The 16,344-nt window shown below is 45.0% G+C and overlaps 1 protein-coding gene across 3 annotated transcripts in view; it reads left to right on the top strand.

Annotated features, from left to right (window-relative positions):
- The window catches only part of neurl1aa (neuralized E3 ubiquitin protein ligase 1Aa), a 64,671-nt gene that overhangs the window by 23,855 nt on the left and 24,472 nt on the right, over positions 1-16,344 (top strand). For all 3 annotated transcript variants that reach the window (XM_019879815.1, XM_019879814.1, XM_019879813.1), the window contains one exon: positions 11,138-11,854. In XM_019879815.1, the coding sequence (XP_019735374.1) occupies positions 11,138-11,854 (717 nt within the window). The remainder of the gene's footprint in view (positions 1-11,137; positions 11,855-16,344) is intronic.

Raw genomic sequence — 16,344 nt, 5'->3', positions numbered from 1 at the left:
GAGACACCAATGATCTTCTCAGCTGCTCTCACGATGCGCTGCAAAGTCTTTTGGCAGGACACGGTGCAAGCACCATACCACACAGTGATGCAGCTGGACAGGATGCTCTCAATGGTGCCTGGATAAAATGTCTGCAAGATGGGGGGCGGGGCTCTTGCTCTCCTCAGTTTGCGGAGGAAGTACAGGCGCTGGTTGGCTTTTTTGACCAGTGATGAGGTATTGTGGCTCCAGGACAGGTCTTCAGAGATGTGCACTCCCAGGAACTTGGTGTTGCTCACTCTCTCCACTGTGGCACCGTTAATGGTCAGTGGAGCATGCTGGGGGTGCGTCTTTCTGAAGCCCACAACAATCTCATTTGTCTTCTCCACATTCAGGTGGAGATTGTTGTCTTTACACCACAAGGCCAGCCTGCTCACCTCACTCCTGTAGATTGTCTCATCACCGTTGTTGATGAGACCCACTACAGTCGTGTCATCCGAAAACTTAACGAAGAGATTGGAGCTGGACGAAGGAGTGCAGTCGTGGGTCAGCAGTGTGAAGAGGAGGGGGCTCAGCACACATCCTTGTGGGGCACCTGTGTTCATCATGATGGTGCTGGAGGTGTTGCTGCCGACCCGAACTGCCTGTGGTCTCCCTGTGAGGAAGTCAACAGCCAGTTGCACAGGGAGGTGTTGAGCCCCAGGTGGTCCAGTTTGTGGATGAGCTGCTGCGGGATGATGGTGTTGAATGCTGAGCTGAAGTCGAACAGCATTCTGACGTTTGAGTCCTTGGTCTCCGGGTGGATGAGGGCTGAGTGGAGAGCGTTGGAGATGGCAGTCGATCTGTTCTGCCGATATGCAAACTGATAGGGGTCCAGGGTGGGGGGGAGGGCAGACTTTATATGCTGCATGACTAACTGCTCGAAGCACTTCATGAGGATGGGGGTGAGTGCGACCGGGCGGTAGTCATTGTAGCTGGAGGGGGACGACTTCTTCGGGACCGGGATGATAGTGGTGGCTTTGAGAAAAGTGGGGACAACAGCCTGGCTCAGTGAGGTGTTAAAGATGTCCGTGAAAACATCTGTGAGCTCCTCAGCATAGTCTCTCAGGATGCGACCAGAAAGGTTGTCATAACCTGCCGCTTTCCATACGTTTGTTCTCCTGAGGGAACGCCTCACACTATCCTGGGAAAGCGTCAGCACCTGGTCGCCAGGGGAGGGTGGGGTCTTCTGTGCTGGGGTGTTGTCTGTCTCAAAACGGGTGAAGAAGTCGTTCAGGTTGTTCAGCAGAGTGATGGAGCTGTCGCAGGTTTTTCGGAGAGGGATTGTAATCCGTGATGGTATGGATCCCCCACCGCAGGTTCCTGGTGTCTCTGCTGTCCTTGACCTGGTCTGCAATCCTCCTTGAATATTGTCTCTTGGCCAGTCTGATGCCTCGTGACAGGTTGGCCCTGGCAGTCCTGAGGCCCACCACGTCTCCAGCTCTGAAGGCAGTGTTCCTGGCCCTCAGGAGCCTGTGGACCTCACCTGTCAGCCATGGCTTCTGATTGGCCTGGATGGTGATGTTTCTGGTGACCATGACATCGTCCATGCACTTCCTTTTGTAGGACGTGACGGTCTCCGCGTACTCATTGAGGTGAGTGGTTGCATGTTTAAACACACTCCAGTCTGTGGTGGAAAAACAGTCTTGGAGTGCTTCTGTGGACCCCTCAGGCCACACTTGTACTTGCTTCCTCACTGGTTTGACGACAGTGGCCTGTATGCTGGCATTAGCATCACAGTGGTGTGATCTGAGGCACCAAGGTGGGGGAGGGAGAGGGCTTTGTAGGATCCTCTGATTGTAGTGTAGACGTTGTCCAGAATATTTGTGCCTCTTGTGGGAAAGTCGATGTGGCCATGGAGTTGTGGAAGCACGCTCTTGGGGTTTGCATGATTGAAATCTCCAGCCAAGATGAGAAAGGCGTCGGGGTGGGCTGTCTGCTGCTCACTGATGTGCTGATGAAGTTCAGACAGAGCCATACTCCTGCTGTTGGTTGAGCCAGGGGGAATGTATATTGCTGCCAGCAATATGACACTAAAATCCCTCGGCAGGTAGAATGGCCGACATTTGATAATCATAAACTCCACCGTTGGTGAGCAGCGCTTGCAAACCACAACAGCGTCTCGGCACCAGGCATCGTTGATGTAAACACAGAGTCCCCCGCTGCGAGTCTTCCCCCCCCTTGACGAGCTCTCTGTCTGCTAGGTAGCACGTTAGCCCGGCTAGCCGAATAGCCCGGTCCGGGACACTGTCGTTGAGCCATGTCTCCACGAAAACAAAGACGCAGCAGTCACTGACGGTTTTGCGAGATGTCCGAAGTAAGCGGATATAGTCCAGTTTATTGTCCAGCGAGCGTACGTTGGCCAGCGTGATGGTCAGGATAGCCGGTCGATGAGGGCTAGCTACTAGCCTAGCCCGGATACCTCCGCGCTTCCCCCTCTTCTGCTTCTTTAGATTCCGTCCGTGGCGCTTCCACTGCGGGCTGGTTGCAGGAGTGGGGGTCGGTTAATTGAGCAGGCCTCCGCAGCAGACCGCAGTCAAACAGTTTTTCCGCCTTCGTTGGATTACTGTCCGTTTTTGTAGTTCTGCCGATGGTGAGCAGAAACTCACGAGGGTATGTTGTAAATAGCACAGCCACCTTATCTATATCTATATTTATATTGCACTTAATTGTACGGTGTACATTGAAACTGTAACATTTATTTTGTGAATGCAAACACTTTTTTTCCTCTTTCTTCTTTCTTCCCACAATCTTGCTGCTGTAGACTGTAAATTTCCCCAGTGTGGGACAAATAATGGATATCTTAATCTTAATGTGTGACTTGGTGCACAACACAGTGAAAACAAGGAACATAAAGAACACCAAGAACACTGATTTGCAGGGGGAGAGAGAGAAGCCGCTGCGGGTAGCCGCGCCGCCATCTTGCCGACTGAGGACCATTGTTTCAGATTTGGAGGTGCTGATTTTCATCCCAACCGCTTCCACTCGGCTGCGGACTGCTCCAGCAAAAGCCAACAGCACCACATCATCTGCAAAAAGCAGAGATGCAATTCTGAGGCCACCAAAACGGGCCTCTAAAAGTTTTGGCTGTGCCGAGAAATTCTGTCCATAAAGGTTATGAACAGAATCGGTGACAAAGGGCATCCTTGGCGGAGTCCAAAACTCACTGAAAACGAATTAGATTTACTGCTAGCATTGTGAACCAAACTCTTGACATCTGTGGTATAGGGACTTGAACAGTCGATATTAGGGGGTTCAGTATCCCATACTCCAAAAGCACCCCTCCCCCTCACAGAACTCCCCGAGGGACACAGTTGAATACCTTCTCCAAGTCCACAAAGGACATGTAGGCTGGTTGGGCAAACTTCCATGCACCCTTGAGGACCCTGCCAAGGGTTTAGAGCAGGTCCACTGTTCCACGGCCGGGACGAAAGCCACGCTGCTCCTTCTGAATCTGAGAATCGACTTCCCGACGTACCCTCCTCAACAGAATCAGAATCATTTTATTGGCCAAGTGTGTAGAACACACATGGTAGTATAGGTTACACGACTAGTATTGCAATAACAAGGAACTGTGATGAACAAAGACATGACATATAATTATCAAAAGACTTTCCGCAATGTAAGCACCCCTGAATAGACCTTACCAGGGATGCTGAGGGGTGTGATCCTCCTGTAGTTGGAACACACCCTCTGATCCCCCTTTTTAAAACGACACACTACCACCCCAATCCAAAGGGACTCTCCCCATTGTCCACACACTGTTGCAAAGGTATGTCAACCAGGACAGCCACACAATATCCAGAGCCTTGAGGAACTCCAGACGGATCTCATCCAGCCCCCGGCGGCTTTGCCACTAAGGAGCTTTTTAACCACCTCGGTGACTTCAACCTCAGCGATAGGCGACCCCACCCCGATTCCCCAGACTCTATTTACTCTAAGGAAGGCGTGTTGGTGGAGTTAAGGAGGTGTTCGAAGTATTCTGCCCACCGACTCACAAAATGTCCCGAGTCGAGGTCAGTCAGCAGCGCACCGTCCCCACCGCACACAGTGTTAAAGGTGCACTGCTTTCCACTCCTGGGACATCAGAATTTCCTTGAAGCCGTCCGGAAGTCGGCTTCCATGGGCTCACCAAACTCTTCCCACGCCCGAGTTTTTGCCTCGGCAACCGCCGAAGCTGCCTTCTGCTTGGCCAGCCGGTAGCCATCAGCTGCCTCTGGAAACCACAGGCCATAAAAGCCTGATAGGACTCCTTCAGCTTGACGGCATCCTTACTGCCAGTGTCCATCAGTCAGTTTGCGGGTTGCCGCCACGATAGACACTGACCACCTTATGGCCACAACTTGGATCGGCCGGCTCAACAGCAAAAGGCGCAGAACATGGTCTACTCAGACTCAATGTCCCCCACTTCCCTCGGGACGTGGGAGTTGAAACTCCTTCTGACTGGGGATTCTGCCAGACGATCCCAACAGACCCTCACAATACATTTGGGTGTGCCAGGTCGGACTGGCATCTTCCCTCACCATCAGAGCCAATTTACCACCAGGTGGTGATCACTTGAAAGCTCCACCCCTCTCTTTGCCCGAGTGTCCAAACCATGCGGCCGCAAATCCTATTATACAACCACAAAGTCAGTCATCGAACCGTGGCCAAGGGTGTCCTGGTGCCAAGTCCACATAAGGAAATGCTTATGTTTGAACATGGTGTTTGTTATGCACAATCTGAGACGAGCACAGAAGTCCAATGACAAAACACCACTCTAGTTCTGATCGGGGGGCCCACCTTCCCAGTCACTCCTTTCCAGGTCTCACTGTCATTGTCCACGTGAGCATTGAAGTCCCCCAGCAAAGTAAGGGATTCCCCAGAGGGAGCACTCTCCAGCACACCCTCCAAGGACTCCAAAAAGGGTGGGTACTCTGGGCTGCTGTTTGGTGCATGGTGACAAACAACAGTCAGGACCATGGGAAAACTGAATCCAATATTTTTCTTCTTCGTAAGGGGTCTATGAGTGGTGCGTTGTCTGGTCCCTAACCTATGATCTGTTTGCAATGGCTGACCCTGCCTGGGGCATAAAGCCCCAGACAATTTAACTCCTACAGGATCATTGGGACACACAAACCCCTCCATCAGGGTCAGGTGAAAGCTCATGGAGGGCCCCATGAGAATAACAGGAAATGTTCAACCTCTACCTTGGGTATATCTGCTGGTCAGAAATCCGAACATATTTCCTTTAGTAAAGGTTGGTCAGGAATAACCCACCAACAAACATTGCTTCATAGGATAGGAAAGGGAAGTTCTTAGGCAAAACCCTGAATCTGCAGAGTCCCAACATTTTTCATTGTCTCTCAATTCTTCGACTTATTCTAATCATTTAAGGGTGTTTTTTTCAAACTGAGACTGAGACCCAGCCTAACTTAAATGTGTCGTTACATGCTTCAATTAAGTGAATTAAAAAAAGTGGTTTTGTTAGATCCCTAATTGTGGCCCTGGCTTGTTTGCTTATCGTGCCTGCATACAAAAATTAAACAAAGGGTTTAAATTTAAGTACCTTGTGATGGAGGTGATTATCATTTAGAAGAATGACCATGCTTAATTCTGCTGACGACAAAGGGAACAGAGCATGTTGCCTTGATCTTTGATATGGCCATGTGTCTTGATCTTTGATATGGCCATGTGTCAGAAGAATGACGCTCAAAAGCCGACGGTTCAAAGCCATCTGGCCTGATGAGGGAATGTGGACTTAGCCTTTGCCAAGAATAAAGAACATCGCAAGCATCTCGGACAAATTCCCCTCTGAGTTTATCCCTTTTCTTTGATTACCCCTCCTCCACTGTCATTTAATTCACCTCACACACGTATGACCTAATTGCCTGGCCTGGGAAATGGAGGAAATGTTGCTGTCTTTAACTTATATTTTATTTTGTCTTCCCATGAATTACTACTGAGAGCCAAAAACTTCCCTTTTGATCTATATTGCCCATCGTCTTTCTTAGCTGAACATATCTGGGCCATTTCCTTTGTATTTGCTCTCTGTTGTTGTATAACCTTACCTATCGTAAATCTAATATCTCCCATTTCATTTTTTCTTCACCTCTGTCTTCACATTTGCTGACATCAGACAATACCCTCCCGAGACTCTGGACAAAGATAACCCCGTTGCGCCTGTGCACATCTATGCGTGTGTGCGTGACATAGTAAATCCCCTCTCCCACCCACACTTCCAACACTGGCTCACACTCCTGACATGTTTCATCTGTCCTGGCGAAAAGATCTACTAAGCCAACATCCCTCTCCCCACCTCCCCATGTACAGCATGAGCTTGCCATTCCCTAATCAAAAACATTTACTGTGTGAGCCAAAGTCTGTTTGGGCCAAAATAGACATGCTGCATTTCTCCTCCATCAACCCTGGCCCTGTGTCTAATGTGTCGTGCTTACAGTGGATTAGCCTGCCAGGTGGTTTATTCTTCCAATCAAAATGGCTCTGCTGGGGGCGGGCGGGCGGGAATCACAAGCCAAATGAGTTTGAATTCTTATTTCAATGAAAGGGTTTACTTGTTGTACCTTTTGCACTCTGAATCCATCCTCCCTTGGTTCACGTGTAACTGAACACACACTGTCCTGGTACTGACAAGTTGCACAAACGTGGCATGAATACCAATAGGAACTGTGAGATTGGACAATTAAAAAGGGGCCACGGGCCAATTGGACAATGGGATTGTACCCTAAAAACGCAGGTGCACCATCATTGATGGGCAGCAGCTGGTGAAGCCACAAAAGAACAAAACTCACACACACACATGCACACGTGCATACATTTTCAAGTGGTTTGTGATGTTTTAATACTTGCACATGAGTTATGAGTTTTACATCTTTCTTGCACCATTATTCAGGATTTACAGCCATTTCCAGCAGAGTAGTTTTTTTCAGGGTCTCAGTAATATCATTCAGTGCAGACATTGGCATATCTTTTCCAGTCAATTACTGCCTGAAGTCTGCATCGCTCAAGTGTAGAGACTTTGGCTTTGGAACTGGATGGTCACAGTCTGTGAGTACCACTGTGAACGAGGCGAGGGAATTCATATGAATGTAGCTATCGCAGTTCCATGATTGATAAAATTAATTTATAAGATTTCTTATTTAGTCTCTTAGCAATTACCATCGGATAGCGAAATGAAATACTGCAAGTGGGGTTGTTTTAGGGTGGGATTTTGAAAAAAAAAATGTTTCACCTTTTATTTATCCACATAAGGCATATGAGAACAGATTCTCACTTGCGATGCTGACCTAGCTGCAGACAACAGAGGTTTTGTCAATTTTATCAATGTATGTAAAGTGCTTTCCGTCACCTTGTTGAATTGTGCTATCCAAATAAACTTGCACTGCCTACATATGCCAGCATGTTGTCGCAGCCTTGCTTAGAAACGTAGGTCGGGACAACCTTTCCATCAAAGGGAATATATGTACATTGAAAATAAATTATAAATAGCTAATTCCTCAACAGATTTTCATGAGGTCTATAGAGTCTAAAGATGTTCTATTAATACAGAACAGAGCTAAAAACTATTCTTACCCATGCAAGGTTATTCCCAGTTCCCCTCTTGTGATTGTACTGCATGCGTGCAACCATAAACAGCCCTATGTTCAGGCTGCTCTGTTATTTTGGTTTTCATGCCATCCAAAAACGGTGGAATGCACTTACACTTTGCCCTTGCTACCTTTTTAATCTCACTTTAGGTACACAGCGCAAAGGGGCATGTCATCTCTACCTATTTGTACTAGTGATGAGACGAACAACACCGGTGCATCAGCACTGTGCAAAGTGCGAAAGTGTGAAATCCCGTATTGGTGCGCGCATTGCTTGAACAAAAAAAATCATGTGACCAAGACAGGAAGTATGTCGTTTCGATGTGCCACGTCAATTTGTGTTTATAAGGAAACAAACTGAATCAACATGTTGTGGGTTTGTTGGATGAAGATTATACCTGTACCTGTGCCAGGTGTTGGAGTTTTGCTTTGCTTCAATATGGATCGTTCTAGAAAATTTTCACGTCTGAATTTTTTTTTTTTTATCTTGACGCCAAATGAGGTAAATCTTTTCCTCCTTTTGGCATGGTTAACTGTTAGTTTTTAATCAAATATTTCTACGCTTTTTCTCGTCAGATTAACTTTTTATTTTAGTGTCTTTGAAGTTTCGGCTCTGCTCCACAGAACCGTCTTATGTCCATAAGAACACTTCATCAATGTATTGATGCATACCATCTTCATCTGTTCCCTGTGAACGAATATTTTCTAAGGCTGGTGTCCAAGAGGAGAAATCTCCTTGGAGCAAAGACACTTAAAAACTTTTTGTTCCTCAATAAAAATGTATGAATAAATCAATCTTTGCATTTTTTTCAGATGATTAAACAACTCTGGTACACATAATCCCATACATAAATTAAACGTTTTAACTATGAACGATATTACAGACAAATTTGCTATATTTTGCAGCAAATTTTGAACACTTTTCAGAAACTTAACTCAGTTAACAAACGGAGCAAATGAAATTATACAAAGATTAAATTATATTTTCAGTTAAAGAATAAAACTAGCAATTGAATAAAGTTGAAATATTATTTCACAGGCTATTTTTGCGGTGCCAGCATGCATTTTTTATTTTGTTTACCTGCAACAATTTTAGATGTACAGCAGAGGTCCCTATTTACTGACCAACACAAGTATCAATACAGTGTCAACACTGTTTGTGTAATACACTTTTTATGGACCGGTTTTGTGTTAAAAAAAAAAAAAAAAAACCTTCAAATTAGTAAACCAGTATAACTTAATTATTTCTCAACCTATTTCTACAAGAATTCAATTTTAAATTTGTTCCTTTTGAAGATGCTCATTTAAAGGCCCTAATTAGCATGCAAAACCCACACAGGCGTGGGAAGAACATGCAGACGCCACACACGAAAGCCGGAGCCCAGATACCAGCCGCAAGGCGAATATGCTCACCAGTTGGCCACTGTTCCACCTTTATCGGACTAAATTCAGTATTTTCTACTTCAGTAAACAACCGTGTTGTACATTTAGAATGTGGGTTGTGCCTGTCTTATAAAAGTGTCTGAATCATTTCAACAGTTTTCAGCCCTTTGAGTTCCATTTTTATGGATGAAAAGTATTATATAAATAGTTTTATAATTTTTGACATTGACCTGTTTGACAAATATCATGTAAAACCTCGAGAATTATGCAGGTTCTTTTATTCTCACAATTTAGGCTTTCCCCCCTTGGTGTATTCCCAATGAATTTAAAAAAAGCACATTTTTTAGCATAGTTTTGAAAATTATTGGGCTTAACTCCTTTAAAACAACAATGTCTTGTTCGGCTGCGGCATTATTTGTGTGTGCTCTCCTGACAGCTGTTTACAGGCTAGTGGCCTGACCCACAATCCTGGTCATTGAAGCCAAGAGCTTTATCTGGAGTCAGACTCTTACGTCCGGATCTGATAGAGGCACCCAGACTCGACCAGAGAGGCTCTTCAGAGACAGACAGGCCTCTTGCCCTTTTTTCTTGCCTCAGTTGCTCTCAAAAAAGGATCCCTGATTCTATCTACTTTCTGCAGGGGGGGGGGGGGGGTCAAGAAGTCTTGGCTAGTTTCCTTACTCTGTATACCTGGCTAATTTTAACCACCACTGAGCAGGACACTGAAGAGAGCGCAAGCAGAGTTGTTATTTTGAGCCATCATGTCACGTTCTTAGATGAGCCACTTTATCTCTGCTGGAGTAGTGCCAGTGTGTGCCCCTGTGTTCTTGGCCAGAAAATTGATGAATGTGTTGTGTGGCTTGAAAAAAAAAATCAGTTAACCTCTCACCCCAGCACATGGACGATGTTTGTGTTTGCACTGATGCATTACATGGCAATGTGTGGCGTGCACTCTCCGCAATATGAACTATAGCTGCTGCCTGAATCGCGTTTTGAAGCTTCCAAAACAACTTTTTTTGAATCCTGAAAAAATAGTGGTTGTCAACGAAGACGTGCCTTGCTACAGAAATAGAATGTGGGTGATAATCATGAGCAATGTGTGGGTATATTGAAAGGCGAGGCTCACTCTAATTCAATTGAATGGGCCTGCGTGGCGCAGGCTGCTTGTACATTTTTAAAAGCTTCACCATTTAATCCACTGGTAATCGTGAAATTAAAAATATGGTCATCTATTGTTCTAAAACACAATATGTGTATCGTGTATACTAAGCAGCACATGGTTGTGTCTTGCAAATGGCGCAAACACCAAAGTGGATTTCTTGCATAGGTGTGTGTGCTCTCTAGCAGCAGATTTGTGTGTGTCTCCCTCCCTCCGCAAGATTATTGTCATTGGCTCGGTTTAGCTGGCGATCAAAACCAAACTTGAAATAAGGAATGTGGTTGGTTGGACTGAGCTTTACATGCAACACAAGCGTGGCAAAGTCATTTGACTGATCTCGTCCTAATTTCGATATGTTTTTCATTCCCTTTACAGTCAATCACCAGATTTCACTGCTTACAATATTGCCCATTTCATACATAGGTCATACAAACATAAAATAAACAAGTTGACCGAGATGCTGCCATTTGTGAATGTAGTTTGCGTGATGAAAAATAGCCGTTTCGACCACTTCCTCTTTGTGACATGCCAGCACACACGTAATTCAGAGACCTTTATACCATCAAAATGCAATAGTTTCGAAAACTGATGTTTCCAACGAACTGGTAGTATGTCAGTGCAACACAATACCGTTTAATCAAGTCCCACGCTACTAATACTAATACTGTGCTTAATTCGTTGCCAGAAAGAAATTATGTGAGGTACCTTTCGGACTGTGTCCACAAGGTGACACCTATGATCTACTCCTGGAATTTTTTTTTCCGTTTACTACATGAGTTTTGAGCCTATTCTAGCAGACTTTGGGGGGGAGAAGAATACTTTGGACTGGTCGCCTGCCAAATGCAGTGCACTTAGTTACACATTTAAATGAAGTTCAAAACTACTTGTGATATTCTTTTTATCTTGGATTTAGCTAACCACAAACTAAATTGCTGAACATAACCATGACACTGTTATTTATCGAAATTGCTTTTTCCACCTCTCTTTTCAGACAGTGAGATTGTTCCTCCCGACTGTTTGCGCCCTCGCTCTTTCACGACGGTGCGCTCCTCCTCTCTCTGCCGTGGGGCAGACGACTCCCGTCTCTCTGTCAGCCTGTGTGACCTCAACCTTCAGCAGGAGGAAGGAGGCAACTCCCACGCACACCATCACACGCTCCACCTGGCCTCAGCCTCCTCCAGCTGCCCCATCCCCCAGAACTCCCTCAACTCGCAGCAATCATCTTTGTTGCCGTCCATCATCGAGAGCGATCTCCACTTCCACCAGCTGCGCGGCGCCCATATTAAGACTCTCGATGAACAGACTGTGGCGAGATCCGAGCATTCACGGGAGGAGCGCACGCTCGTCTTTACCAACCGCCCTCTACAAACTGGAGAGTGTGTGTACATCAAAGTCACCAAATCCAGTCCAGCCCGCTCAGGTTCCTTGTCCTATGGTGTGACATCATGCGACCCATCTGTGCTGCGCCCCAGTGATCTGCCATATAATCCAGAGGCTCTCGTGGATAGAAAGGAGTTTTGGGCGGTGTGTCGTGTGCCCACCCCTCTACAGAGCAGTGACATCCTTGGCTTCTTGGTCAACCAAGAAGGGGAGGTCATTTTAAGCCACAACGGCACCAACGTTGGCATGCAAGTCTGTGTGGACAACTCGCGTCCACTCTGGATGTTCTTTGGCCTACATGGTGCTGTCACTCAGTTGAGAATTCTGGGTAAGCATGAGCGTCATGCAATCACATTTAACACAAACACGGGTAGACAGGGATTATAGTGTTTGTTCAGTGTGCTAAAATAAGGAGGATTATTACAACGCTGTGAACCTTGGAGAGCTACTCAGCAGGAGTTGTGTTAATCTGGCAGTTGATGGCATTAAGATAATGGCAGTGCTATCAGGACTTGGGCTTTCTCTCAAGCCAATTTGGAATAAAAATGCCTCATTGGAAACTGATTGTTGGAGAGATGCTACTCTGCTTGCTTGCTACTGTCAAGGTGCGGTGCCCTTGAGTGAGACACCATCCGCAGCCGCATCATCTAGCTCCAAAGATGCGGCATTTTTTACACGCCACTTTTGACTCTGAAACTCTCCACTGACGGCATAATTAACTGGCGGTCTCTTAGCGTCCTGAATTAGCGTTTGAATATGATTTTGGAATGGTGTTGGTAACCACTAGGATTGTGTGATAGGGCTAAAATTTAATAGCGCCATTTTTTTGCTAGATATCTCTTAACGATTTTTTAATGATACTACTGTGGGTTCAGTGAAAACTTAAGCGAAAAAAAAAGAATCGATCCAAAAGATTGTGGAAAGTTTTTTTTTTTTTAAACTTGCTAACCGCCGTCAACATTATCAAAGTCAGCAACACATTTAAAATAATTAAATTCACAGTGTACTTCAACATAAGTGTTTATTGTGTGCGTGTTAACTGCACCAGCGTGTGATGTTATGTACCAATTTGCCCATGAACGACTGCAGTAAGGATAAACGATTCAGAATGTGGATAAATGTGTTGTGTGGATTGGGAAAAAAAACAAAACAAAACAGTTCATCACTCAACCGCACGTGACGACGGTTGTGTATGCATTGCTGCATTGCATTGCGTTGTGATGCCCAGCGACATCAACTACGCCTGGAATGCGTTTCGAGGGACCCGATACAATGTTTAATTTGATCACGTTTTATGAATCCACAAAAAGATGGTGGCAATCAATGAATACGCACGCAGTGACTGAAATAGGACGCCGCCCGCGTGCTCACAGATTTTTACAAGCTCTGCTATTTTATCCAGCGGTAATTTTGAAATTATTAATATGTAATGTTCCAAAACACAAAATATGTGTACCGTCCGTATATGCTTGACAGCGAACATGGAAGTGGATTTCTTGCATGTGTGCTGTCTAAGTAGCAGTGCGTGTAACTCCCTCGCTCGCCCTGCACATGTCCCCCCATCCCTGTCGCCGTCCACAAAATGATTGAGAGCAAGGTGAGTGTCAGCTGATTTTAATTGTCGATCGACTTCAAAGGAGCAATGTGGTTGGTTGACCTGTGATTTACTTGCAGCACAAGCGTGGCAAGGGCACGACGGATATCATCTTCATTTCCATATCGCTGTCTTAAATGTTGGTATCTCACTTTGATACGATACGTATTTCCCAAGGCTGTGATCATTTAGTGGTTAGTTCCCTGCATTGTGGCCGCAGCAATCCTGGTTCGAATCCTGGTCATGGTATGTATAAAAACCATACTTGACTTCTGGGCGGCCTGGTGATCCAGTGGTTAGCGCGTCGACCTCACAGCGCAGAGGTACCAATTCAATTCCAGTTGCGACCTCCCTGTGCGGAGTTTGCATGTTCCCCCCCGGCCTGTGTGGGTTTTCCCCGGGTACTCCGGTTTCCTCCCACACAGTGGTTAGCGCATCAACCTCACAGTGCAAAGGCACCAGGTTCAAGTCCAGCTCCAGCTAAAAAACATGCGTGGTAGGTTAAAGGAACACTCTAAATTGTCCGTAGGTGTGAGCGCGGATGGTTGTTTGTCTTTATGTGCCCTGTGATTGGCTGGCAACCGGTTCAGGGTGTCCCCCGCCTGCTGCCCGAAGACAGCTGGGATAGGCTCCAGCACGCCCGCGACCCTCAAGAGGGTAAGCGGATCAGAAAATGGATGGAATTCAGGAAATTCACGATCCATGAAGCTACTGTATTGTACTTAGCTTTTTTTCTCGTTTATTTTTGTACACCAAAGCAATCACTATGTCACAATGTATATTAGTCAATGGAGTAATCCCTCACAGACAACATGCTCCCTTCACCGTTAATTAAATTCCATTTTGGTTTGACAACTAACTAAAGGAGCACACCACAAAAAAAAAAAAAAAAAAAAACTTGGCACAACACCAAATCAGAAACACTGTCTTCTGAGCAGCTGTAATCTTTCTACATTCTTGACATTCCGATATGTAACTTCTCTTGTCCGATGCTGATGTATTGCCTTGTGTTGACAGAAGAGCAATTTGAATTTCAATGAAGATGAATGGAAGCCATGTTGAATGTTGCTAGACATTCTACTGCACAGGAGGAGGGGCCAGATTATGCATTCGTGACAAATGCGTCAATTCAAACCATGTTCTGTATAGCAGATAAATGCTGTCTCTATTGATGCATCTTGTTTCTTTCCTAGTGCCCTGGGTGAATTGTACATGACACAAACTCTGAATGAGAATAATAACAATGATAGATACAGCGCAACAGCTCTGATCGCAAGCTGCAATTACAGACTGCTGACCGCTGACAGCTTCCAATGATGCAGGTCACACGCCATCATAGGTTAAAGGTGACCTGCTATTTAATTGAATTTTATTTTTTCAGAACTTTTTGTGAAAGTGAGACTGAGAGAATGCTAAGAGTGTAGTGTGCACTAAGACAAGAACACGCACACAGACACACAAATGTTTTTGGGTTGATTTATGTATTTATTTATTTTTTCCGTCTCCGCCCCTCGTGATCAACTTGGGACCAGTTCACGAGCTACCGGTTGATCGCGATCGACTTACTGGGCTCCCTTGATCTACAGTATAAGATATGACAATTGTATTCAAGCATAATATCATTTTCTTTCATGATATTGATATGACTTCACTGGGGGCTTGTAGGAATAAGTAGTTTGACAGTGTGTTTATGCGTGCGTGTTGTTGTAATGCACGTTTTGATTGTCAAGGAAAAAGAAAGCCACTTTGCCTGTTATGATGATGTCAGTTTCAGACAATAATAACCTGCTGGGCTTCTGAGAAATAGAATTTAAAAAAAAAATTTTTTTTAAAAACTCACCTATAAAGAAGCAACGTGTCAGTATCCGTCAGGGTTTTATGACATATGTCAAGCCTCATGTTCAGGTGGTGATGTAGATAAGAGGGTTTTACACAGCTGTTACTCAGATCCTCGCAGCGCACCGCGTGCTGTTGCACGACAACACGCCTTTTTGATACCGTTGCTTCAGATCCTTTCATCTGGATCATCTCGTTTGTGATTTGCCACACCAAATTTTAGTCCCACCTTATCAACTTGAGCCTTTTCAACCAGTACTGCAGATTGCATGATCCTTCCACTGCTAACGCAGCATCAGGAGCAATCTTCATGATCTTGTTCAATAATACTTGCGGGGAAGGATTGAGAGACAGTCACTCATTCCTGAACCACTCCAGCTGACATTTGTCCCTGTCAAGTCTCACTGGGTAAATTCGGAAAATTCCGTATTTTCCGCACTATACGGCGCACCCAAAAGCATTCAATTTTCTCAAAAGCTGACAGTGCGCCCTATAATGGGATGCGCCTAATATAAAGAGACTAACTTTCTTTACATTCCCCATTGAGTTGTTTCCCTGTTAGTGTTCCTCTGCCATCTAGTGGTGGTTATTAGCCAGAAACAATTGTAACTTAAGACAACTACTTTGTGAGCTCTGCGCAGCCATTATGAAACGAAGATGATACCAAAAGCATAGTTATCTATTGACTCAACAAAGAAGGAGACAAACAAGGATATTTAGCCCCTTGTGGATGTGAGCCCAGGAGATTGTTGCGCCTTTTTTGTTGAATCACTTGTCTTCATAACTTTTGTCTTTCATTAATTGTTTTGTAATGTCATTTGTATTTATATGTTTCATGTGCGTGTTTGTGACCAGTTTTCATGGCTGTGTTATTGCTGCAGCGGTTGGCAAGGCTCTCTATCAGTGGTTCTTAACCTGGTTTCGATCGAACCCCAGGGGTTCGGTGAATCGGGTGTTCGACGGAGCCACTGCCATGGAGGTTGACACATCCGACTCAACATGTCAATTAGTTATGAGTGCATATTAACTGGTTGGGTTCGGTACCTCTAAGGTTAAGAACCACTGCTCTGTATAAATAAATAAATATAAAAATATAATAATAATAATATAAAATACAATAAAACATCATAAAAAAATAAATAAAACTGCACTGTATTGTAATGTATTGTATTCTCTTTAGCAAACCACCACCTAGTGGATGCGTAGCGAAACCGCAGTCACTGTTATAATGTGGTGCGCCCTATGTATGAAAACAGTTTTAAAATAGGCCATTCATTGAAGGTGTACCTTATAATCCAAAGTGGTTTATAGTACAGAAAATACGGTATATTCCCTATTCCCATATCTACCAGACAAGAGAGAACACTCCCCGACCACCACCTCACAAA

This window comes from Hippocampus comes, unplaced genomic scaffold, assembly GCF_001891065.2.
Source record: "Hippocampus comes isolate QL1 unplaced genomic scaffold, H_comes_QL1_v1.1 scaffold158, whole genome shotgun sequence".
NCBI classification, from domain to species: domain Eukaryota; kingdom Metazoa; phylum Chordata; class Actinopteri; order Syngnathiformes; family Syngnathidae; genus Hippocampus; species Hippocampus comes.
The sequence above is the reverse complement of the archived record's forward strand: the minus strand, read 5'-3'. Positions and strand labels throughout refer to the sequence as shown.